The 24,876-nt window shown below is 37.7% G+C and overlaps 1 protein-coding gene across 5 annotated transcripts in view; it reads right to left on the reverse strand.

Moving 5' to 3' along the window:
- Positions 1–5,247: 5,247 nt before the first annotated feature.
- The window catches only part of TRIP4 (thyroid hormone receptor interactor 4), a 47,779-nt gene continuing 28,150 nt past the window's right edge, over positions 5,248–24,876 (reverse strand). For 4 of the 5 annotated variants that reach the window (XM_023532507.1, XM_011363342.2, XM_023532505.1 and 1 more), the window contains 2 exons: positions 11,345–11,447; positions 5,248–5,549 (listed from right to left, as the gene is read on the reverse strand). In XM_023532507.1, the coding sequence (XP_023388275.1) occupies positions 5,482–5,549; positions 11,345–11,447 (171 nt within the window). In that variant the 3' untranslated portion in view covers positions 5,248–5,481. The remainder of the gene's footprint in view (positions 5,550–11,344; positions 11,448–24,876) is intronic. The other variant, XM_011363343.2, reaches the window with a different exon arrangement.

Raw genomic sequence — 24,876 nt, forward strand, 5'->3', positions numbered from 1 at the left:
CTTTTTCTTTTCCCCTCCCTAGGCGCTTTACCTCCCTCCCCGTGCCGCTCCACCCCGCCCGGCCGGTGCCGCTGTGTCCGGGGCCGCGGGTCCCTCAGCCGCCGCCACCGCCGCCGCCGCCGCCGCTGCGATCCGGGACAACCAGGGCCGCCGGGAAGGCCCGGACGCCGGATTACCGGGCCCTCGGATCCGGATTCCAGGCTGGTGTGGAGTCTGGAGCGGGAGAGCACGGGGAAACCCGGAACCTGGATGGAGGAGCCAAATCCTGGGTCTCGGAATGCGCGGTCACACGGAGCCAGGATTAGAGAGTCTGCTCTGGGAATGCTGGAAAACCCGGCGGGCCGGTTAAAACAGAGATAAATTCGAAGAAACCTGGATTGGAGAGCTCGAACCTAACGCTCTTTCCTCGTGGAAAGAACTCTCGCTGACCAGACTTCCTCGCAGAGAGGTCTCTGGGGAAGTATCGTACCCTAAATACAGAAGACAATTCTGTAGGTGTCCTTCAACCGTGGGGGAAGGGCCATAAGGTGTCTGAATGTACACATCCACAAAGAACAGAAGAGCACACACAGCTTATGATGGTTTCGTCCATTTTTACCCCCTGGTTCAGCAAAGTATGAACCCCCTAATTTTTTTATCTTTTGTTCTCCAGTTTCTTGAGAATTACCATTTGTTTTCCTTTCCAACGTACCATTTCTAATCTTTCTATATCCCTTTTCACCTCACCATCCTATCACCAAATCTTATTTTTATTATCTAAAAGTCTTATTCTGGCCTCCTCCTACCCACCATTCTAACGATTGAAACTTTTCTTTCCTTATCTGTCGTTCATCTCTGATTGCCCAGCACACTAACTATAACTAGCACACAGTATATAGTTCGTTTAAGTGAACCATCCCACCCATCTCTCACTTGTGAAACACACCGTTCAAGACCTCCTCCCTAAGCCTTCCACCTCCTTCCATAGCAAACAAATTTTTCTTAATTATCAAGACTGCCCACATTTTAGCCCCTATTATGTTCTTACTGTGTCCTTGACCATCTTAGCTTGGCAGTTTTTATCTTTCCTTACTTCTCCTAGTATGTGACTTGGGGATAAAGCCAGGTCATAAAATCCCCTTACTCTCCATCTCCATACACAGACAGGGATGTGTGTTTGGGGTGGGGGTGATGGCTAAAGATGAGAACTAAATCTGTCTGGCCTAGGAAGAATAATCTGCCTTTGGTCCACCAATATTCAGCTTGTTCTAGGACAGTGCAACAACAGAACTAATCTCAGGTGACAGCACACTTCCAATCTGTACTGGGTGATGTTACAATTGAGGATTCAGCTACTGAGCAGGTAGAGAAAGTAGAGTTCAGTGTTTTAGACTTAAGTGTGCCTTAATTAAGGGTTACACTTGAATAATCATCTCTCACTGAAGAGCATGGCTCTACTACTGGAAACTAGACTGCAAAAATAGGAAACAAAGTAAACAATCCTACAGTGGACCCCAACTTTAGCCAGAGAAAGGTCTTTAAGCCCGGAAGAATCACTAAAAATTTTCAAGTGATTGATGTCCTGTACAGTAAAAGAATTTTAAGTTTTGACTTTCTGTTCCTCTAGAACAGGGGTTAGCAAATTATGACCCACAGGTTAATTCAGGCTCACCACCTGTTTTGGTATGTCCAATGAACTAAGAATGGTTTTACATTTTTAAATGGCTGAAAAATAAAAAATATTTTGTGATGTGAAAACTATATAAAATTCAAATTTCAGTGTCTATAAAGTTTTATTGACTCATAGCTATGCTCATTCATTTATATATTACTTTCGGATGCATTTGTACAACAACAGCAGAGCTGAATAGTTGTTAACAGATTATATGGCCTATAAAGCCTAAATATTTGCTACCTGGCCCTTTACAGAAAAAGTGGTTGATCCCTGCTCCAAACAAGCACTGTCTGACAGAATTTTTTACAAAGTTAAAAATGTTCTATATTTGCACTGTCCAATTCAGAAGTCACTAGCCACATACGGCTATTTGAACACTTGAAATACGGTCAACATGACTAAGAACTGAATTCTTAATTTCATTTAAATAACCACATGTGGCTAGTGGCTACCATATTACACAGTACAGCTCTAGACTCTGCTCAAATCTTCTGTAATTACACTTTTTGTCCCTTGTCCCAACATCTCAGTCCCTTCCTGTGACACACCTCTCTATGGATCCTCATTCCCATTCCCTGTCCCCCACCCTTCCCTGGCCCTATTTGACTCCAAGCTAGGGTACAACATTTACTAAGTTTTCTTTGTGGATTCTCTATGTCACAACTGAAACCTGAAATCCAATCAATTGACCAATTTTAACCCCATAAATTAATCCACATTATGTGCACACAAATAAATGGACATTCACACAAGTTTGAGTCAGAGGATGGCACTGTGGCTATGTTCTTTCTTCTCTGCATGAGAGAAGTAGAAAAGCCCTCTAAATTTTCACCCCATGAATTAATCCACATGATGTGCACACAAATAAATGGACGTTCACACAAGTTTGAGTCAGAGGATGGCACTGTGGCTATGTTCTTTCTTCTCTGCATGATAGAAGTAGAAAAGCCCTCCAAATTGCTGGATCCCTTGTTGCTGCTAGAGCCTGTGATATGGATCACCTCCCTCCAAACACATTCACAGAAGCTGAGAACAGCAGATGTGTACTTGCTATTTGAATCTCAAGGAGAAAACATCCTTCATCACAGGACTTTCCTTCCCCCAGGCCTGATAAACTGAAGTTAGCTGATTTCTGTAGTTTAATAGATGCTTGCTTTTTTACTGGCCTTTTCTAGCTGGGCAAAAGAACAACGCCCACACTGTCTTGGTCTTGGCTAGGAGCTCTAGCAAAGGCATTAAAAAATTTACCAAAGTAAATGAAACCCACATAAATGAGCTGTAGTAGAGATAGTACTTAAAATGGAAAGGGATTCGGGGTTATAATTCTTAAGAGCTATAACTTTGTAATTATTTGTAAAAGTAATCTTGGAAGTTTAAATTTTTCATACTACTCCTTAGGAAAAAAAAATCGTTTTTGTACACTTCCAGCTTAAAAAGCAAAGGGGGGGGGGTCACATAGTTCTCTTTCTCCAGAATATAGCAAGCAAAATTAAAAAACCCTCACTTCATTTTAAACATCCGACTGCAAGGCTAAAGCCTCCTGAATCCTGACAGAGAAAGTCTCTGGTTTCACATATACAATTGAAACTGAGTCCTGCCTAGGAAAACAAAAATAAAAACGCTGAATCCTTTAGGTACTATACAAATTGGGAGCAACTGAACCCAACTATCCAAAAGGGGGCGCAGGTATGTAGGCTGCAAAAGAAAACCAGCTCAGAAATGTGAAACTTCCCTCAGGCCAATCTGTCCCAGAGTTACAGGGTCAGTGCAAAGTGCTGTAAAGCACTGAAAGTGCAAGTTTGTACTCATGCTGCTAAGAATTTCCACTAGACTTTAAATTATGCCATTCATCACCGAGGAACAGAGGGCCAATCTACCCTCATGTCTCTCCCACACTTCCTCTCGGTGTCTCTGCAAATAAAAGAGAGACCTTATACCACCACCACGAGAACTAAAGACAAGCTTTCACAGTCTAACCATGAAAAGTAGTTTTCAAGTTACTCTACCATTTACTCATGTGGCTCTAGCAGCCAATTTTGGACACTGAAGTAGGTTCTTGTAAACTTTGTAAGGTTCTTGTAAACTTTCTTATCATGGCACACAAAATGGTTGCATAACCTGAACTCTTGCAGCTCCTGATGTTTTTCTTTATGCTTGCCCATACAATCTATCCAAGTGGAAAAAATCAATCCAGACTCTTCTGTACTCAGGCTGTCATTCAAATGAAAAGGCAGTAAACTTTTTCTTTTCCCCTCCCTAGGCGCTTTACCTCCTGCCTTTCACCTTTATTTTGCTATGAAGAAACCAGACAATTCCAGCACAGAATTCAAGGTGCTATTGCTTGGTAAACTATTAACTGCATAGTGAATCCAGTGTGGCTTCATCAACAGTACTAAGGTTTGTAGCAGGCCCGAAAGACTTTCTTTTGCCCTAAAGTACCATTAGCTGTCTTTTCTACTTTCTCCACAGAAGTTGAACTGGAAAAGAAAAGAAAATACTGCATGTTTGCATCACCAGAGCAAGAATCGGATGGGTTTTCCCTGGGAATCCAGAGAGATCAGGCCCCCACAAAGCCAGTGCCTAGAGCAATGCAACAAGCGGGGTTCACAGTTGAGTGAACATCAATGCATAATGAGTGGAGGCATTTCAATGCAAATAAACGCTGAATATGAAGGATTAAAGAAAGGGGAAATTAATCTTTTTCATAACACAGGGCACTTTTTTTCTCTCCCTCTCACTCTCTTTTTTAAGTCATGCACACAACTGCTGGAATGAATCCAACTTCCCCAGTGTGGTGGTGCTGCTTTATAAAAAGCAGAACATACACATTTAAGACCATGAATTTCCTGAGGATGCCAGCAACTGAGATTCTGACAGCTCTTCTGAACAGCCTCAGAAAAAAAGTGCCTCGCTAAGTGGGGCTAGACTGACTAGTAGAAATCTCACTTCAAACCAACCTCCTATTTTTCCAAAGCTCATAGCTTCCTGGGGTATGGATGGTTTAAAGGGTTTCAGCATTTAGGGGTATTTGGATGCATTTACTGAAGGGATTTTTTGTTTGTTTGTTTTTTCTAACTGCCCCATCCAAGTGTTGCTTTTGCAATACCAACAAAATAAATAGGACAATTTCATGCTGCTTTAGCAGGTGGTTCCATCTCCTCCCAGTCTGACCCTCTTATCTCCTAATGTCTCAAACCAAAGAACAAAGTGGCAGCACCTCTTCAGGTTATCTAAATTTAAAAAAAAAAAAAAAAATCTGCCAACAAAGGTTATTCCGCTTTGAAGACTATTCATTTCAAGAGATGTTGGAATAGAACAGAAAACTTGTTAAAAAGCTTTTTGTGCCATCACAAGTTTGTATCAAACACAGGATTCCTCAGACATCCAAATACTCTATCAGCCTATCATTCTGAAAACACAAAACAAAACAAAAAACCCCAAAACTTTAAAATTCAAGTGGTCCCTCAAAAAATTGTTAACCTAGGTTAAGAATTTTCCTAACTACAAATCTAAGCCTCAGAGAAGAAAGTCATTTCCAACTTGTTCCTTTCTCTTCTAATATCATTCTGAAAAAAAAAAAAATGTCAAAGACCTAGAATTTTTAAAATAGGTTTTTATAAATAGTATATTCAAAGATTTTGACCCATTACATAAAGAATCCCACTCTTTAAGAAAAATATACAAGTTTTGGTAAGAGTTTAAATTCTGAGAGATTCAAGCCTGATGCTAAGCCTTGAGGTTTCCCCTGCTTCAGTTCCAAAGGACCAGTAGATAACTATTTTAGCACACAAAACTCCACTATGCTGTATAGTTCTTTTTCTCCTCCGTCAGACAGCTTTATTCTGCTTCATTAACCCCTTCTTTGCTCCTTGATGGATCTTGGAATCCAGTTTCCCTGTAAAGGAGAAAAAGAAGCCTCATTATTTACTTTTTATATTTGCAATGCAAATCTTTCATGGCCTCCCAGGTCTTCTGGTTACTGTGTTCCTGTCACATTCAATTATCTTGCTTCAGGACTCAGACACTTTCAAACTTTCATTCTGTAAGAATGGGAAGCAGTAGGAACACTGTATAGAGATAGAAAAGCGTGCACACAAACTCATTACAATGAGTATTCGCCTAAAGAACCAAAGTTAATACTTCTAATTTTGTAGCTACTAGAAAAGAAACATTACCTTTCCAGGGTGACCGATGCTAAGGCAAGGTTTTAAAGAAGATAGATAGATAGATAGATAGATAGATAGATAGATAGATAGATAGATAGATAGATAGATAGTTAGTTTTTCACACAGTGGGAACCCATTCCTCTGACCTGTTAACTAGCTGAGTATAATGCATAAACCTTTCTCACAGTGAAAAAGCTGTTCAATTCACCCTTTTCCTGCCTCAGATTTAATAGGAGGAGTGACCTGAAACAGTGGAGTAGAATCTACATGAATGCTCTACTGATAAAGGGCCCCTATCACCAGTTAAGAAAGGCAAAGGTCATGGGCTATATGACTCTTCTAAGTGTTAGTTAGAAAACAAGCAATCTTCCTGTCCTAGGTGACCCTAGTGAGAGGTTCTTCACTGATGTGGTCTCCAACCTCTGACTCCTCAGTTCTAACAAGATAAAGTTTGGTTCAGTGGTAGCAGCCTTAGGATCCATCCATTTCATGAAGAGAATCTTAATAGAGTTCGTCTGTCTAGTCTGAAAACAGACCTTGAAGGTTGCATTCTTCCCCAAAAAAGTATCATTTAAGTCAATAGTGATGCTGATGCTGGAAAAGGAAAGAGTTCAGTTGAACCTCAGCACTTAAAAAAAGAATAAAAAGGTGAAACAAAATAAGGAGACTCCCTGTAAGGACAGCAAAGTGTGCTACAGGCCCATACCCACAACCAATGCTCCTCGTCTGTTGTCATTTGTTTCAGCAATCAAGTATAAGAGAAAGAGCACTGGACTAGGAGTCAGGAGACTCAAGTTCTAGTCCACTCTTGTCTGGTATTAACTAGCTGTATGACATGGGGCAAGTCATTGTCTCTCTGGACTTCAATACCCTCATTTGTCCAATTAGGAATACATGTCCAAATGACTGCACAAGTGATTGTGAGAAAAATCACCTAGACCTAACAAGTTTTCCTGTTTTCTTAAGTCTCCCCTCCCCTCAATCTCTCTAGGGTTACACTTGCCTCTGGAATAACATTACTCTCTTTTCTGGATGTCCTCAGAAACCATCAATAAATGATACTCTAAAAATGCCATTCCAATAATCACAATGCTGTTGATTTTAATCTGGGCTTCAGAGCACAGAGTATTCCCAGGAATTTAGGAGTTCTTTCATCCCCCAGGCTGCCTGGCTGGAAGTCCAAACATGTGCCAGCAATTTTGGCAAAGAGCCCTATTACAAGGCAAGTTTGCCTTTGTAACACTACCAATAGTGACTGCCAAATGGTAGGTGCTCAATAAATGTTTTCACCAAGTTAATTAAAGAAAGTAGACACTAAAAATTTCAAAACCTTTACATCATAAGGACTACCTAAGTAAACAAAAATAGACATCAGATAAACAGAAGAGTACCCATTTTAAAGGTGGTGGTACCAAGAGGTCTAAAGAGGTATTATATCTCATTCAGCGTTTTAGAACAAGCCAGGACAGAATTTAGAATTCTATCTAGGACTCCAGACTTCTTTCTGTTCTCTTTATTGAATAAGTTCGAAGGACCAGGTCCCAGTTTTATGTGAGACTATCTAGCTGTATAACCTGAGGAAAGTCACCTAGTCACTCTTGTCATCAACTTTTTCAATGCTAAGAGGAAATTATACTACATAGTACTGAAGGCCCTTCTAGCTCTATATTGTGCCCTAAAAATAAAATGTAATGTAAATTGGAACTTGTTTCTGAAGCAATAAGATAAAAAGAAAACCTAGAAAAGAACAGGAAACCTATAAGCAGAAAGATCAAGTAAAATATAATTTCTATAAACCTATTTACTCAACTGAAAAGTGAAAGGAAAAATTCCTACTTACAAAGTTGTTGGATTATAGCTTACATTAAGTTCTTTCTATTTACCAAGCACTGTGCTAAGTATTTTACATACACTAAGTCATTTAACCAAATAACTAATTTAAATAATATATGTTAAAGTGCTTCATATGCTCATAACTTTTTTGAAAAAGGGTAGTCATTTATGTTGAGACTTGATGTGTTTCTTAGCTATGGTCTCAGTTTTAATTTACCATATAACTCTAGGCAAGTCTTTTAACTATATTTCAGATTCCTGATATTAAGAATAGTGACATTACCTTCACACTCTCAAAGCTTCACTGTATAAGAACATTCCAAGTATAATTTTCAGATAACTCCAGTCTGACTATAAAAACCCTCAAGTGAGACCACATCAGGCAAGATCAACTCACCAGAGCAAAACACTCAGTGGTAGACAAACTAATATCTGGCTTCAATGATGACATCATAAAATGGAAAACTAATAGGAGGAGGGAGATATAGAGCAATAAAGATTTCCAGTGCATTCCCAAGGATTCAGAAATTCTTTCATCTCATACGCTGTCTAAGAAAACCATACATGTGCCAGCAATCTGTGAGCTCCTTACAAATAAGCATTTCTTTGCATCTCTAACATCTACCACAGTGACTGCCAATAGTGGCAATTCTTGGGTCAGCAGTGGGCAATGAAGGCAAGGGATCGGAGCTTCCTGCATGAAAAAGTAGTCATCTTGGCTGCCTTTGGATTGCAGGAACTATGAACTCTGAGTTCTAGTTCAGCCTAGTCTTTCAAGACTGGGGATCCAGGCAGTTAACTACAGTAACATACAATATACTCTCTTAAAAGCAGAGTGATAATGCTTAGATTCTAAATTTCCCCAATAGCTTTACATTTAGTACCTACAACATTTCAATGTAAAACCACATCCTCAATCATGGTGCCTAAAAGAAAATCAAATGCCTGTGCAGCAGATGGGCAAGAAGTTAAAAGGGGAAAAATTATTTGCCATCAATCAATATAACTCTCATTGGGATTCTCATATGCTTTTCATAAGATATAAGGCAGTATTCACATGAGTTTATAGATCATGTAGTTCATTTAAAGTAGAAAGATTCCTTTATCTCTTTGAACATTCAAGCTATATATTCATTCTATTGCATTTAAGTATTTTGCACTTCCTAATTTGAACAGACACACAGTCAAATGGTATCATTTTGTACATTGCTCTTTTCTGAATTATTTCAATTTCTAGAAACACGATTATCTCCAGGTCAGGCAAGCTCAAGTTTATGTGTCCAAAATCATAAATCAAAATATATACTTTTAATTTAAGGCATCTATATACGTATATATACATGATATAACATGTAAATAAGTTGTATTCTGAAAGTTTACATGCAAGTCAGAAGTTTAGAATATATTTCTCATAGAACTAATCTATAAAAGGTGGCTTGGTTCCTAAGCCATCACCACCCCCAGCCCCACTCCCAAAAATTATTCCATAGGGCTGTAATTGAAGTAGAGTAGTAATATTATTATACTGTGGAACTTAACCACTTCAAATAACAATATATCTAGAATAAACTGTGAAGCATTCCAAATTAAGAGTCAAGTATGTATTTTCCCCTATGGCAGTGGGGTTAAAGACTTTCCCAGTTGTAAACTACTGGAGATGGCCCCTATAGCCTAAGGGAAGGAAGTTCTGGCAAAGTATGAGAGTTTTAGAGATGGTAAGATTGAATGAAGGATAAAGAGTGAGAAACTTCACACCGGACTAAATCCTCATGCTGGCTCCCTCTCAATAGTATTTTTCTCTGAGACACACAGGAATTGGAACCTATCCTTTCTTTCTTTTTTTTTTTTAAATAAATTTTTGCTACTTATTGTTTCTGACAAATGTTTTGGCTTGTCTGGTCTGCCATGGAAGAAGCTGCAGTTTTGCACTTTTTATCCAGCCCTGTTGTCCCTGAAACAAGAATACAGTCCATTTTGGCTTTTTAAAACTTTTAACTAACAGAAACAATGGGAAAAGACAGAAGGTTATTAAAATTTGCTCCCAAACAGCCTTACTTGCCCCACTCTTATTAAACCTTATAGAGGAAAGATGAAGGTGACATATGTACTGTGAAGGTGGGTCTCTGGGTAGAGAAAGTACTAAAAACATTCAGAGAAATATCTAAACTCTGTTTACACAGAACATTTTCTCACAGGAGCTTAAGTAGCAGATAAAAACCAAGATAGAGGAAGAAATGAAGAAAAGGTAACTGGGACTAAAGATCAAGGTAGCAGTTGGTCTGGGATCGGAGACCTATCATATGTTCCTCCTACTACCAGTGTTGCTATCAGTGCCTATAGTAAGGCTAGAATGGAATAGAGTAGGAGCGGGTAGAATGCCACAACCAAAAAACAGGGAGAGGAAAATGGAGATTTAAATCCTATCTAGTGGAAAAGAAGAAAAAAGAATTTCCAGGGCACTTGGCGACCAGCTGGGGTATAGTCTGCAGTAAATAATTTGTGTAAGTTAAGAGCAACTTATGTTCAGATTTTCTGATCTGTAAAAATCTCAGGAACATACATCTCATAAATCATGAGAATTGCCTGAATTTTGTAGTGAATATACGGTCATCTAAGTTCATACCCAAAGCATTTCATTTTGTGATTAAAAGCAGTATTACTCGAAGTGTAGTCAGCTGATCAATGGCATCAGTACCACTTGGGAGAAGGCCTAGGAACCTATTTTAACAGGTCTCATGGTGCTTTTTATTTACATTACAGTTTGAGAAGTACTTCTCTAGCCATTTATAAAATGGCTAGTTGGTCTCCAAGGTACAAGATGATGTAGGGTTGTGCATAGCTGAAGATAATGCGTGTCCCAGAATCATCCAGTTCATACAATGGGAAAGCAATGTCACAGAGGCACAAAATAGTAACTGACATGAGCAAATGGGAGAGTTGTTGATGTTGTTTTTTAAAAGAAGTTAGGCAGGGAGAACACCAATACATGTTTCTTGAGATTGCTTTGAAATTGAAGAGTCTGCTGTAGTACCAGACAGAAGAAGAGAAGTTAGGAACTGAAGAAGAGTTGGAAGGTGAAAGAGTAAAGTCAACAAGTACTTCCTAAGAAGTAAATATGCAGAGAGTGCTATACTCATAAATACATAAAAGCAAAAGTTACAGAAAAGGAAATCAAGAGGTTTCAAAAACAAGATGAAAAGTAAGGTAGCAAGAAGGTTAGGGCAAAACTCTAGGGACCAGTAATAAAGGGAATAGTGGGAGGTGATGCCTCCAAAACAGACACTCAAGAACAGACAATGAAAAAAAAATGTCTTATTCTTAGATTGAATACCGAGGAACAATGGATAAATGACAATGTTGCCATTGGCATTGGCTTACTTCATCCTTTAATAAGCAGTACAACAGAACAAAGCATACTCTTTGGGCTAATAGAGTTTTAAATGTATTGGGGTCCTAAAGGAAAGTTTAGAGTGATTCACTAGCATGCTAGTAACTGTGGATCAAGGTACACTTTGGAAAGGCTATACTATAGTTAACCTAATATTAAAGTTATCAATAAATATAATTTTACTAATCCTTCAACATTTGAGATTCCATAGAATAGGGTAAAAAAGAGAAAAAATTTAAAAAGTTAAACAAGTGAGATGGAAGATAAAAAAAGAAAATCAGACCATCAAAGCTTGTGACTTACAGATTTTTGGATTTCCTTTAATTGGAAACTTCACAATCATCTCCTGGGGATTTCTGCAGATGAAAACAAATGGAGAATCCGATTCTTGACTCATGTCTGGATACTGCAAAATGCACAAAATAAAAAGTTCAGGCTAGTTGGGATAAATTTTGAATTTAAAGAAGATCAAAGAATGTCCCAGATTTCACCTCAACATTCTGATGACAGTACTCTTCATTTCACAGTCAGGTAAAGAGGATTATGCTCAACAGGCAAGAACAAACCTTTGCCTTTCCCCAGGCCTTAGCACAGTATTCTTATACAATGTACTGCCTACCATTTCCTATAATGGAAACAACTTGGAAAAAAGGATGCCTGAGATCTTCCTAGAAGAATCAGAACTGACTATTCCTTTAACATAAGTGACTGTGAGTTGGGAGATTCAGAGGTCTCCTTCGGGAACACTGCTGCCCCCAACCCTCCAGGTTCAACTCAAGTGAAACACTGGAGGATTTAATAAAAATAGAACATTTGTGAAAATTCTGCCAGAAACAGTCAACAGAGCCCTTTTCTCACTAAAGGGAAGGAAGATGATTCATCTTGAAAGGTATGAACATGCGAAGCTGTTTTGCTGGATGCATTCCAGACTTACTTAGGGTGCAAAGGTAAATGGTAGAACAATTCTCAAAATTATTTAGAAGCCTCCTTTGGATTTCTTTATCACAAAACAAATCCGTGTGAATACTTTGGACTTTCGATCCTTCCGCTAAGACAGCCACAGGATCTAGTAAGACTATGCTGACCACACAATCACAATTTAAGGAACAACTAGGGTTGACAAAAAGTACTCCCCAGCAATGCCCCATTGATCTGGTGTTTCATTATTTCCTATCGTGGGATGTCTCATGATTAGTATGTTTGACAAATATTACTCACAGGCTGACTGCAACTATGGGTCAGTCTCTATTACCAAAAGACCCTTTCTCATAGTAATTACCATCAAAAGTATAAAATTATTTTCCACCCTTATTCACCCGCTAAGATGTGTCCTCTAAAGATCTAAGGCTCTAAAGTAGAAACGGAGGTTTCAGTAAGAAAATTCAAGTTTCTCTGTAAGTGGAACTTCTTTACTGACCACTTGTGCTAGGTGATAAGTAATGCTATGGAGAAATCAGAAAGGTTTTAAGCAGCTTTTGGTCCTGCCCACATACCATGACTTTCAGTGTGGAACAGGTATGACATGTACTTTCATAAACTTGATAATATCAAATATCAGCCACAATTATATTCACAGGCAAGATCAAAATGTTCATAGTAGAAAAGAAAGACTAAAGATGGAAGGGTAAACCCTCTTCTCTCTTTATCCCCTGGATTTTAGAACTCAAAGAAAAGCAGGGTCCAGCTGTTACTGCTGAGGTGCTTCAGCACAAATAAAACCAGAGGGGGCTATCAAGATCTTTAAACCTAAGTCTACATCGGCCAAAGCAAGAGCAGTCACAATTAACATCTCTTCAATTTTCCTGCTCTCTCTTCTCTGTGACTTAGAGTACCAACGTAGAGGACAATGATGCTAGGACTTCACAGCTCTGCTTTTACAAAACTTCAAGCCATTTCAGCCATTCTCTCCTTTTTCATCTTCATCTATAAGTGTTCTCTCTCTACTAGATCAATCCCACTAAAAAAAAAAAACTTTCTGTATGTCTGCCATAAATCAAAAACTCTCCAGATCCCACAATCTGCTCCAGCTACTGCCCCATTTCTCAGATTCCCTTTAAAACAAAATTCATTAAAAGATTATAATATACTACTGCCTCAAATCCTTCTCCTATTTTTTCTTGAATTCACTATAAACAAGCTTTCGCTCCCAATGCTCCACCAAAACTATTCTTGTAAAGGTCATCGTTTACTTCCATGTTGCTAAATCAAATAGTCAATTCTCAGTTCTCGTTTTAATGATCTGTAGAACCTGATAAAATTCTTCTCTCCTGCCTTCTTGAACACTTTCCTCATTTGACTTCCAGGATACCAATCCCTTCCTGGTTTTGCTGCTTTACTAACTGCCCCTCATCTCCCCATCTTTTAAATGTTGGAGTGTTTCAAGGATCAGGCCTCAGACTTCTCTCTACATTCATAACCTTGGTGATTTCCTTTAGTCTTAGAGTTAAAAAATAAGGTCCTGGATTTGTAACTATAAGAGGTGATAGATGTTAACTAAACTTATTGTGGTAATCATTTTGCATTATATACATATATCAAATCATTATGTTGCATATCTTAAACTAATACAATGTTATATGTCAATTATATCTCAATAAAACTGAAAAAGAAAAAAGGTCCTAAAAATGCTTATCAAAACCACAATGAGCATCACTCCAAACTTACTAGGATGGCTATTACAAAACAAAAACAAAAACTATGGACAATAACAAGTGTTAGTAAAGACGTGAAGAAATTGGAACCTTCATGCATTGTTCCTGTGAATGTAAAATGGTGAAGCCACTGTGGAAAAGAATTTGGTGATTCTTCAAAGAGTTAAACACACAATTACCATATGATCTAGCAATACCACTTCTAGGTATATACTCAAAAAAATTAAAAGCAGGGACTCAAACAGATACTTGTACACCAATGTTCACTGAAGCATTATTCACATTATCCAACACTTTCCACGATCCAAACCAGTAGATGAATGGAGAAACAAAATGCAGTATATACAGAGAATGGAATACTATTCAGCCTTAAAAATAAAATTCTGAAACTTGCTACAATATAGACGAACCTTGAAAAATTATGCTAAGTGAAATACGCCAGACACTAAAGGACAAATACTATATGAGTCTACTTATATGAGGTACTTAGAACAGGCAGATTCATAAAAACAGAAAGTAGAATTGAGGTTATCAGGGGCTGGAGGGAAGCAGAAAAAAAATTACCATTTAATGAGTAGTTTCTGTTTGGAATGATAAAAAAAAAGTTCTGGAAATGGACAGTGGTGATAGTTGCATAACATAGTGAATATACTTAATGCCACAGAACTGTATACTTTAAATGTTTAAAATGATAAATTTTATGTTATGTATATTTTACCACAATAAAAATAAAAGTTTTTAAATTCGAGGTCCTGGACTTCCTTCCCAAACCTGCTCATCTCTTATTCATACCCCTTTAAAATAAATAAATAGCTATTTCATCCTTTCAGTTGTTCAGGCCAACCCTCCCCTGCCCCCAACAACCAACCCAGTGGGAAATCCTGTCAACTCTACCCTCGAAAGATATCCACTATCTTCACCACTTCTTAAGACCTCCATGGCCTCTTCCCTGGTCCAAGCCATCATAACGTCTCCCTAGATTACCACAATAATCTCCTAATTGGTCTCTCTGTTTCTGCCCTTAACCTCCCTCTTACCTATTTTCAAAACAGCAGCAAAAGCTATTTTAAAAAAATCAGATCATGTCACTCCTCTGCTTAAAACCTTCCAATGGCTTTTTATCTCAGTCAGGATAAAAGCCTAAGTCCTCACCATGACCTACAGGTCCCTAGACACTTGGTCTCCCATTTTCTTTCTGATGCCTTTTCCTACAGCTCTCCCCATTTTCAATCTATTCCAGCCACAGTGGCTTTCTTGTTGTTCCTACTGCTGGGTCTTTACACTTGCCTATTCCCTCTTCCTGGAATGCTACCCACTCCCCTCCACGTCCCTAAATACCCACATGGCTTCTTCTCTCTCTTTCTTCAGGACTTTAAATGTCAACTTCATAATGAGTCTTCTCTGATTATTCTATTTAACACTGAAGCACCAATCTCCTCACAAATCTGGCACTCTTAATCCCCATCTCCAACCTTATGTTTTTCCTATAGCACCTACTATCATCTGATGCTATATAATTTACTTACTTAAATTTTAAAATTTGGACTCCCCTTACTAGGATGAAAACTCCACGAAGGTAAGCATTTTTGTCAAAATTTACTCCTCTTGTATCTAGAATCATGGCTGGCACTTAGTAGGGCAATCAAAAAATACTTGTTGAATGAAAGAAAAATGAACTAGTTCATTAAGCTTATCTTAATAACGATGAATATGCACATGCTGGGAACTAGACACTCTTAGGACTATAACTCTGGGTTAAAGCAGGTGCTACTCTGTAAATCTGTTATCCCTCAAGCTAAATTAAAACTTTTGCGTCTTGGCAAGTGGCCAATAAGGCCCTATGTTTAATAAAAACTACCCTGATATATATTAACAGAGTAAGCTAATGTCAAAGGGAAAAAAGGATAGATAAATGAATAAATGAAAACATAGAACAAGGTTCCTTGGATCCATTCATGCTTCACAGTAAAGATAAACTTTAAAATCAACTTTCCCAATGCAATTTTAATCCAAGTTTCATGTGAATATCCCTTTCCCCAAGCTCTACCACTGAACTTCGAGAGGCTTACAAGAAACAGAGCTGAAGAGCAAAGCAGCCAACAAGGACTAAAGAAAGGTAAGGCCTATGCATTGGTAGAAGGGATTATTTTTCATGGCAAAATATACTAATGCAAAGACAGCTTGGCAGAACCTCAGTACCTCCAAAAAAGTGTAATCTCTGAGACTGCAGCCTGGGCACAATGGACCACATTATACACCAACAAGTAGGTCAGAGACTTAAAAGAAAGGAATTTTTGGTCTGAGAGTCAAAAGACTAAAATGCAGCTGACTCAGGGAAAGAATAAATCAAGAGCGGGGTGGTTTGTATTTGTGAAGAATGTGGATAAACTCTGGATGTCATATCCAATTTAGACAGGATATGAAATTAAGGGTCACTGACATAGCACAATAGGGAGGTTAGGGAATGTGGGTTATAAGATCAAGCGAGCAACTCAAAGCAACTATTCAAAATCAGTAAGAGACTCCTCAGAAAGTTGCTGCGTCTCCTGCCTAAGACAACATGACTCTTATCACCTGGTTTCCGGCCTGAGGAGTGGGGTAGGGGTGGGGGAGGTGGGCCTACTCTTTTTTCATGTCTCGTAAGTTTCATAGCTATCTAACATAATAGCTAATTAACTACTAAATAGCCATTCTTATCTCCCCTCCAGAGGGAAACTGTTTACCAGTCATCTAGTTTTTGGCAACCACTACTGATTCAGGACCAAATGGGCATTTTCACCAACTCCGTAAGCCTCCATTTAGTCCTTGTACTGAAATAATCAGTAACTCCTAAACGATGTTACTCTTTACACATCTCCAGATGACATCTAAATCTTAAACCCGTCTCTACAGAACAGCTAAAGCAAACAGTCAAGAAGGAACTCATTGACAGGAACATATATTTGCTGTAGGTTTTCTTGTTTGAACTTTGGGGAACTAGACAGGACATGAAATCAGGCTTTGAAATCTAGTTAGCTGAACACCAACTCCAAGTAGGCTGAGGTGATAACACTCAGAGAAAAGAGAACGAGTCTAAAAAAAAAAAAAAAAAGGCCACAAGCATAACAGATCCAAAGAAGCAAATCCTGAAAGCAACTATGTTCTCTGATAAATAGTTCTTATTTACATTTACCTTCAAAGCAATTCAAGGTGTTCACAGCAAAACTAGCACCTCAGGCCCCACTGTACTGGAGGATAAAAGTTTTCTCACATTAGAATAACACATGATCATGATACTTAGACTATTATATATTTGACTGAGGTTGAATACAGATCATGCCAGCTAGCCCAAAGTGCGATAACTGAACTCCCATGTACTAGCACCCAATTCAAATCATGGGCCCAGTATCAAAGACTGAGGGTTCCAGCTCAAGCTACAGAGACGATTCATATTTGCACCGGGTAAAAAGAATAAGAGATAAGTGGTATGCAGCTTATGGGTCTTATGGCTATTTGTGGAAGATGATCTTGTTGAAGCCACACAACACTGGTCTCCTGGTTCTATCCTACTCACTGTAAAATTTCTACTGTAGCTTTCTGTGCCCTTTAGAATACTATGCTGGAACCTCGATGCTCAAAAGAACCCATCAAGTATATTTCTCTGAAATTAACCTCATAGATTTTCTGCCCTGACTTTCTAAGACCTAAATGGGAATCACCCATTAATGATATTTATTTTTGGTCTTCATTTTCATACAGTAAACTTTCATTCCAACTTAAACTAGTGAGAAACAAAAGAAAATTGCTCTTAATTAAAGATACTACACTGTAAGCGTCTTAACCAATGAAGTCTACCCTGGAACTAATACCTCAGAATGCTAAAACTCCTCTAAAGTTAAGGGCTCTGCCAATTTTAGATTGATCTCCCAGTGTCTGGTTTGACTCAACTGAGAACAACGAGTCTGAGGCAGAGCTCAGAGAATCCTTTGACCTCAGTTGGTGTATCAAGTTAAGATAGTTATCAAGTAATTTGGCATTATTAACATCAACAATCAAGTAACACTTGTCACTTAGAACAGACTAAAATATTTTAAACTGTCCAAATGAAAAATTATAGGAAAACTGATTTCTGTATGGTGATTATATACTACAGAACATTTCTCCTTTACTGTTACAAAATAGGGTTCCTTTGCCACAGCTCCTTTATTTTAAAAAGTCATTTACCTTAAAAGAAAATTCTCTTCTTTTGTATACCTCATTTGGAATAATGGTAATACCATTCACCCACTCAACACAGTCAAAAACCCAACTTTACCCAAGACTTCTCTCTTTTTCTCACTCTTCATATTCAATCAAATTACCAAGTCTTATAGACTTTACTTCCTAAACATTTAAATCATCTGTTCTTCTTTGTGCAACTCAACTGCATTACTGCAGACCTTCATCATGCTTCACTTGGACAACTACGATAATTTCTTAAATCATGTTTTTAGGCTTGCCCCATCCAGTCCATCCTTCCTACTGCTGCAGGACAATCTGTCTAAAATGCCCATCTCATTATATCACTTACTCAGGTGCTTTCAGAATACAATTCAAATTCCTTCATAATGCATTTAAGGTTTTTCCAATATCAACCATTGTCTGCCTCTCAATTAACTGTCACCACCTTTATTGATTACCTACTATGTGCCAGGGTATATGCTAGGACACTGGAGATAAGGTGAATAAGAAATAGATGGCGACCACCTAAAGGAACTACATGTGAACATATTTTGAGAGGGTAATTAAAAAAATAATATAAAAAAGTAAAAAATAAAATAATAGAAATATTAACAGAGTAGCAGAGAGAAGGAAGTGATATATCTTGCCAGGGAGAAAATGGGTAAGACCAGGGGATTCTCTACAGAAAGAATGACAACTGAGCTGTTTCAGAGAATGAATAGGAACTCTCCTGGTGGACAAGAGCATGGAGACATGATATAGGATGGTATATTGAGGAAGACAAAAATTCTGCTTTCTTTAGGACTCACCTTTTATAGAAGCTTCCTTAACCCTCCCCATCCTAGCTGAGTTAGGAGTTAGGTCCCCTCCTTTGTGCATTCCTTTGTTCATATGATAATTATTATGGTTGGTTTTTCTTGTCTCAGTCTCTTCTAGTAGACTTAAAGATTTAAAGTGAATGGAATATCTTGTTAAAACTCTGTACCCTTAGTCTTTAGCACAGTGCCTGGTACGTGACATGTGGTCAATAAAAATTTGCTGAATGTATGATTATATAATATTATGAACAATAAAATCTTAAATTAGGAGATAATTGCCAATCAAGAAGCCTTGAACAGATTACAAGATAGCAAGGCTACAGCAGATTCCTTCTAGATCAAGTAGATCACTTTCTCTCTAAGCTTGGGTTTACTTACAGGTAAAATAAAGGTGTCACATTAAGTGACTGATTTTACCTACGTAAAACCTCCTGCATCTGTCCCTCTCTTATCTAATTCCACTGGCATTATCCTAGAGCAGATCTTTAAAAAATATTTCTTCCCTAGATGACAACTGCCTTCTCACTTGTCTTCTGTCTCTTCAGTCTCCTCACTACAATCCATCATTCACACTGCTGCCAGTTTCCTTAAGCAAAGTTCAAAACACCTCTCCCCATCCCACAATGGACTACAGAAAAAAAGTCTTCCCTCTGTAGCCTATCATTCAAAGCTATCTATCCCTGACCAAAATATACCTTTCCTTTTTTGTTTGCTGCTTGTCCTCTTAATCCATACTCTTCTCTCAACAAATTAGTTTGCTATTACTCTCTGTACAGGCCCATAAATTCCCACCTCACATTATTCCCTCTCCTTGGAATACACTTTTCTACCATCAAAGTAAAAAGACTTGAAGAGCAACCCCAATTCTACCAATTACTGCCTGACAATATGCATTTTAACTGAGTCTTAAATTCTCTTATCTCTCAAAGAAGAGTAATGATATCTTGCTTGGAGTTGTAAGGATAACATATATAATAGGACTGGCACGTAACAACTCATCAAAAAGTAATAGACTTTATGGCTAATCCTTCAAGGCTAATTCAAAAGTCATCTTTTTCATAGTCTTTTGGATCCTCAGAGGCTTTTTTGCTTTTTATTTTGTATTTGGTTGTTTGCATACATATCTTATGTACCTGGTGGTTCTTCAAATATTCTGATAGAACCCATGGCTGATTCAACTTTTTATCTCTTTCAATGTCTAAAACAGTGTCTGATTTATGGTACTCAAATATTTATTGATGAATAAATACTGAAGAAAAACCTAAGAACTATATGTTCATTTCAGATGCAAAGCTAAACATTAAAAAATGTATATAAATGAAAAGTGTTAATATTCCCTTTCTCTCTTCAGGATAAATATGACAGAAAGCTTGATGCTTCCTGAATTATTAAAAAATTTACATGGGTGACCTCAACCCATTAAGTGAGCACTTGATGTTCAGGTTGCAAAAAACTCTAAATATAGTCTGTTCTGACCTAGAAACTCTAGTAAATGTTCTAGTCCTCATCAGAACTCTGAAAATACATTCCCTGTCTCACACAAGTGAGTTGTGATTTTAAAGAACTGCCTAAGGTTAGTTGTGGCAGGCATACAATTCCTCTCTTGCTGGGTCTCAGATACAGTCCTCATGATCCTTTAGGAATATACATTTTAGGTCTATAAATTGGCAGGTTTTCTCAGTACAACATAGAGGACCTTTTCACATATTTTAAAAAGAAAATTTGGGGACTGTATTTTTAAAGCCAATCCCTGGTTTGAATATTAACTGTTAATTACTTCTTTCATTCTCTAATTTCTTACCTCTCAGACTTATAGACTATCCACTGGCAACAGAAGCCAATGATTTCTACACGTGAAATGGTATCTGCAATCTTCGTGAAGATCTATATCAGTTGGATATTCATACAGAAGTCTTCCCCACTGGAAGACTACAATCTATTGCTGATGTCGATTACACAGGCACCCAGCAGTAGAACTGCTTCAAAATAATTCCTTAAAGATAGAGTCTTGGTTATTATAAAAGCCAAGATCAAATGGACTAAAGGGTCAGTAAACTGGTAGCAGAGGAATGGATTCAGTACAGAAGAAATTGAATAATCAATGACGTTGGAGATTTCAGACAAATGAGATTTTCTATTGAAGGCAGGGATATAAATAGCACAAACACAACACAGACACGTAGAAACAAAAGCCACCAATTCAACTTTCTGTGTGAAAACTTGTTAGGTCTAGAGAACTGTTCAAACCACAGCTGCTAATGGTTATAGATTTGGCAATCAAAATGTCTTTGTTAAAAAAAAAAAGTTTTAACTGCCTTACTATTGAGGTTACAAACCACAGCCTTGATGCATTGTTGCAGTCAACATCCTCCCTGCTGTTTTTGAGAGCTTACATCTGCTGCTGGCAGATAAAACGCTGGCAAACGGCATGGGTTCCTTCCAGGGGAATACAGAAGTTTTAACTAGATGGCTCTCTTCTACCTCTCTCTACTGAGTTGAGCCCACAGCCCTTTCATTTGCACTCCCTACCTTGTCTAGGTTGATCCCCTGCTATTACTCTGGAGCGCTGAAGGTCTAGTGGGATTTTTTTTTCTGGCACAAATTAGCCATGCCAGCCATACTATTCTTAGAAGATAAAAGGAAGATGAATTCTTAGCTCAGGGGAAAGCATTTTAAGCACATATTTTTAAAGCTACTTACAGTGTAGTGCACTTGATTTTAAACAATCACTAATAAAACCTTTTGTTATTTTTTAAGGAACTAAATGATCGCACTATGCCAAAAATAGTGAGGGCTTAGTATATTTTAACTGATCAAAGAAAGGACAAGAATGCAAGGTCGAGAAGTAAATTACTGAGTTTCCTTGGGGAAAGGAAAAGTTAGTAATAAGATGGAGAACAAAAATGTGGTCCAAGTCACCTAGGAAATTAGTATCAGTTGAAATAAAAATTACTAGATCCACACTGGTTTTCAAAGAATACAGTTCAGCTGGGTGATGAGAAATGAATGTGGAGATGCAAAAAGAAGACACAGGTCATGAAACTGTCTCCTCAATGAGCTGACCTACAAGGATAAAAGAAACCCAAACATACTCAGACTAGCACTTTCTAAACTGTATAAGACACAAGATACCGGTTCTGCAGTATGCAAGTAGGAAGTGTTGTGGGAAGGGGAGTGGTGTGACGATGTGGTTAAAAAATGTTGGGAACACTGCAAATTATAGTCACCGGATATATCAGAGTTATATCAGAGAGTCATAATGCATACTAGCATATTAAGGCCTCTAAGAAGTTTTGCAGTAAACATATTTACTCAATCCGAATACGTTTTCCAAATGTTTGTGTCCATGGAAGCTCCCCCTTTTTTTCAGAGAACACCTATGCCATGGAATAGTTTGGGAAATGCTAGTCTATAGCTACTATTCCTAAACTCTCAACTCATTCTTGCAGAAATGAGAATAAAGTTGGTAAAACACACTAGACAAACACATTTCTTAAACCATAGAATCCTAGTTCAGAGATTGATAGATTACTAAGGGTGCTCAAGAAATTTCCTCCCAAACAGCCAAATACCAAAGCTATGAATTTTAAAAGTCGTACCCAATAAATAAACCCCAAACAGGGCTAATATCAATTCTGAATACATTCACGTGCTACCCTCAAACACAGAAAAAAAACAATGGGGAAAAGTCACAGAAAAGCTAACCATAGGGAAAATAAGCATAGGATTCCTGTGTTGGATGAAGCTCAGAGGATTCTGGCATTTTGGGACATTCTAATGTCATACATCACGGAAATTCACAAGGAGAGTTGCCAGGACCTCCAGCTGAAAACATATGGGAGGATTCCTACCCTTCTATGTGCTGCCCTCAGCAGCCTCAGGATAAAAGACAGAACGTAAGCTCAAAAGAGGACTATCATGCTACCCTGAAAAACAGGTATCCTTGAGAAACCTAAAAGATTTGTTAATCACATTTCTAATTCCTGTAAGCCCTGTGGTACTCCATAGACTAAGATTATAGCTTCCTACTCTTCTCTACATAAATTTGTGACAGAAAGAAGATTGGCTAACTGTCTAGCAATAGAAATCAATTGACTTTGTATCAGGTGGTGGTTTGCTTGACTGACAAATGAGAGTAAAGAAAAAAATCACCGCCCACACTTCCAGAAGCTGCTGGATTCTCTTTTAGAATGCAAATATCCTAAGAAAATATAATACATTAAGTTATACTAAGCTGTTAATGACTGTGAGCATCTTTAAAATTGTAGAACCTACATCGATGCAAGGAATTTTTATATTACTTCTAGCCTGAAAAAAGGGAGAGGAGGAGAGGTAAGAAGATACTAAAAAAATGGGCAAAAAGCCCATAAGGACAGAGGGTGTGGGAAAGCCAAGACCTCCACATATCTATGCTTTTGCCTAGATCTGGTACTAAGAGCAGAAAAAAAGGCTGAGAGTCAAAACTCACACCAAATTGTATGTACTATAGTCATAAACATAAAGTAATCAGAGAAGGGCTGACAAAGCAATCGACAAGTAAATGAAAGAAAACTAAAGGGATAATAACTATTGGCTAAAATGTAAGAAGAAAAGAAAAAGTGAGGTAGGAAGAGTTTTTTTTTTTAAAGCAAACAGTAATAACATAAATGAAAGGCATATAAGTCTAGAAAACAAAGAATTTACTGAGAAAAATTAAGCTGAATAATATTTTCTTAAGCACAGTGGTGGAATGCTTTCGCCTAAAGTAACTATTTAAAGAACAGGAAAACCATATTATTAGGTAAGACTCTTCATGCTTCAAGGATGGACCTTCCAATTTTGGATTTCTGCTAGTCTGAGTTTAAATGTAAGGCTCTAAATTTCAAGATTTCCAGTTAAGCTAAAGTCCTTCAGCTCCCTCTGCTGTTCAAAAATGTACTTTAGTTATATCAGTTCAATCTTTAGTGATCAAAATAAATAAAAATACATACATAAATACATATACAATGTGTACACGCACACACATACACACATACCCCCACTCAAACCTGGCATGGTCCAAGTAATCTGTGTTCAAACATACTTATCATGAATTCTCTGGCCTGGATCAAATATTCCAGAGTAAGTGATAACAAATTCTACCATCCTCACCACCTAATTGAAATAATTCAAGGGATAATGGAGAGTTCCTTCACCAAAAGCAGCAAAGTTTTAATAAGGAATAAGGACCCTATACTTGTTAGCTGGATTGTGGCAACAGCTTTTTATGAAGAAATGTATATGTACCAGTCCTCTATATACAAGAAACCAAAGCATCACTAAGTTTTCTGTTTCTTTCCTGGTCTTTTCTCTCCCCAATACTTCCTACTTATAAGATTCCCTTCACATACCTAAATTCAGTTGCTAGCACCTTACTATCTCCAGGATTTTGTATTGAAGGATCTATAGGTCAGCTATAGTGGCAAACCAAGCATTTGTCCAAGAGAAATATTCTTTACTTACCTGATCCTTAAACTGATTCTGAGACAAGCAGTCAGTTAAGTATACACAGCCTAGTAGACAACCTGATGGATAGTCATTGGGAAATTCCACATCTGAATCAAGAATAACAGAAGGATTGGATAAATTTCATTCTTTTTGACCCTGGAACTGTTTTCAATTTCAAACAAATTATTTTCTCTATTATCTATTTATAGATATAAGGAAAACACTTAGGTTTTTATTTGGCACGATTGTTCATATTTTAACAAAAAATAAAATTATGATTGGCTAGCTTAGTCCACTATCTACATCCTAAGCTATAGGAAAATTACCCTCAAATCAATGAAGTTCAGGGATCCCATAACTTCACTCCAAACAAATCAATTCCACCATACTCAACTGGATCAGACTGGAGTTGGTGGTGATGGGTTTTGAAAACAAGCTACAGGTGTCAAGAGAAAACCCATAAAAATGTAATAAAAAAAAACATTAAGAATGTCATAACACACAAATTTAAAACAAGCCAGTCATATCAGTCAAAACAGAAGTACATTTTTACGGAAATACGCACTTTTGATTCCTAAAGCTTGGTTTCTTAAAAACTTTTCAAGGTGGTTCTGTAATTATCATCTAATTCTACCTTTGTAAGAACTATATGAGCTGGATAAGAGGAAGGAAAGATACCCAAGGGTCAGAAGTATATGTA

Source organism: Pteropus vampyrus, unplaced genomic scaffold (assembly GCF_000151845.1).
Source record: "Pteropus vampyrus isolate Shadow unplaced genomic scaffold, Pvam_2.0 Scaffold85, whole genome shotgun sequence".
NCBI lineage: Eukaryota > Metazoa > Chordata > Mammalia > Chiroptera > Pteropodidae > Pteropus > Pteropus vampyrus.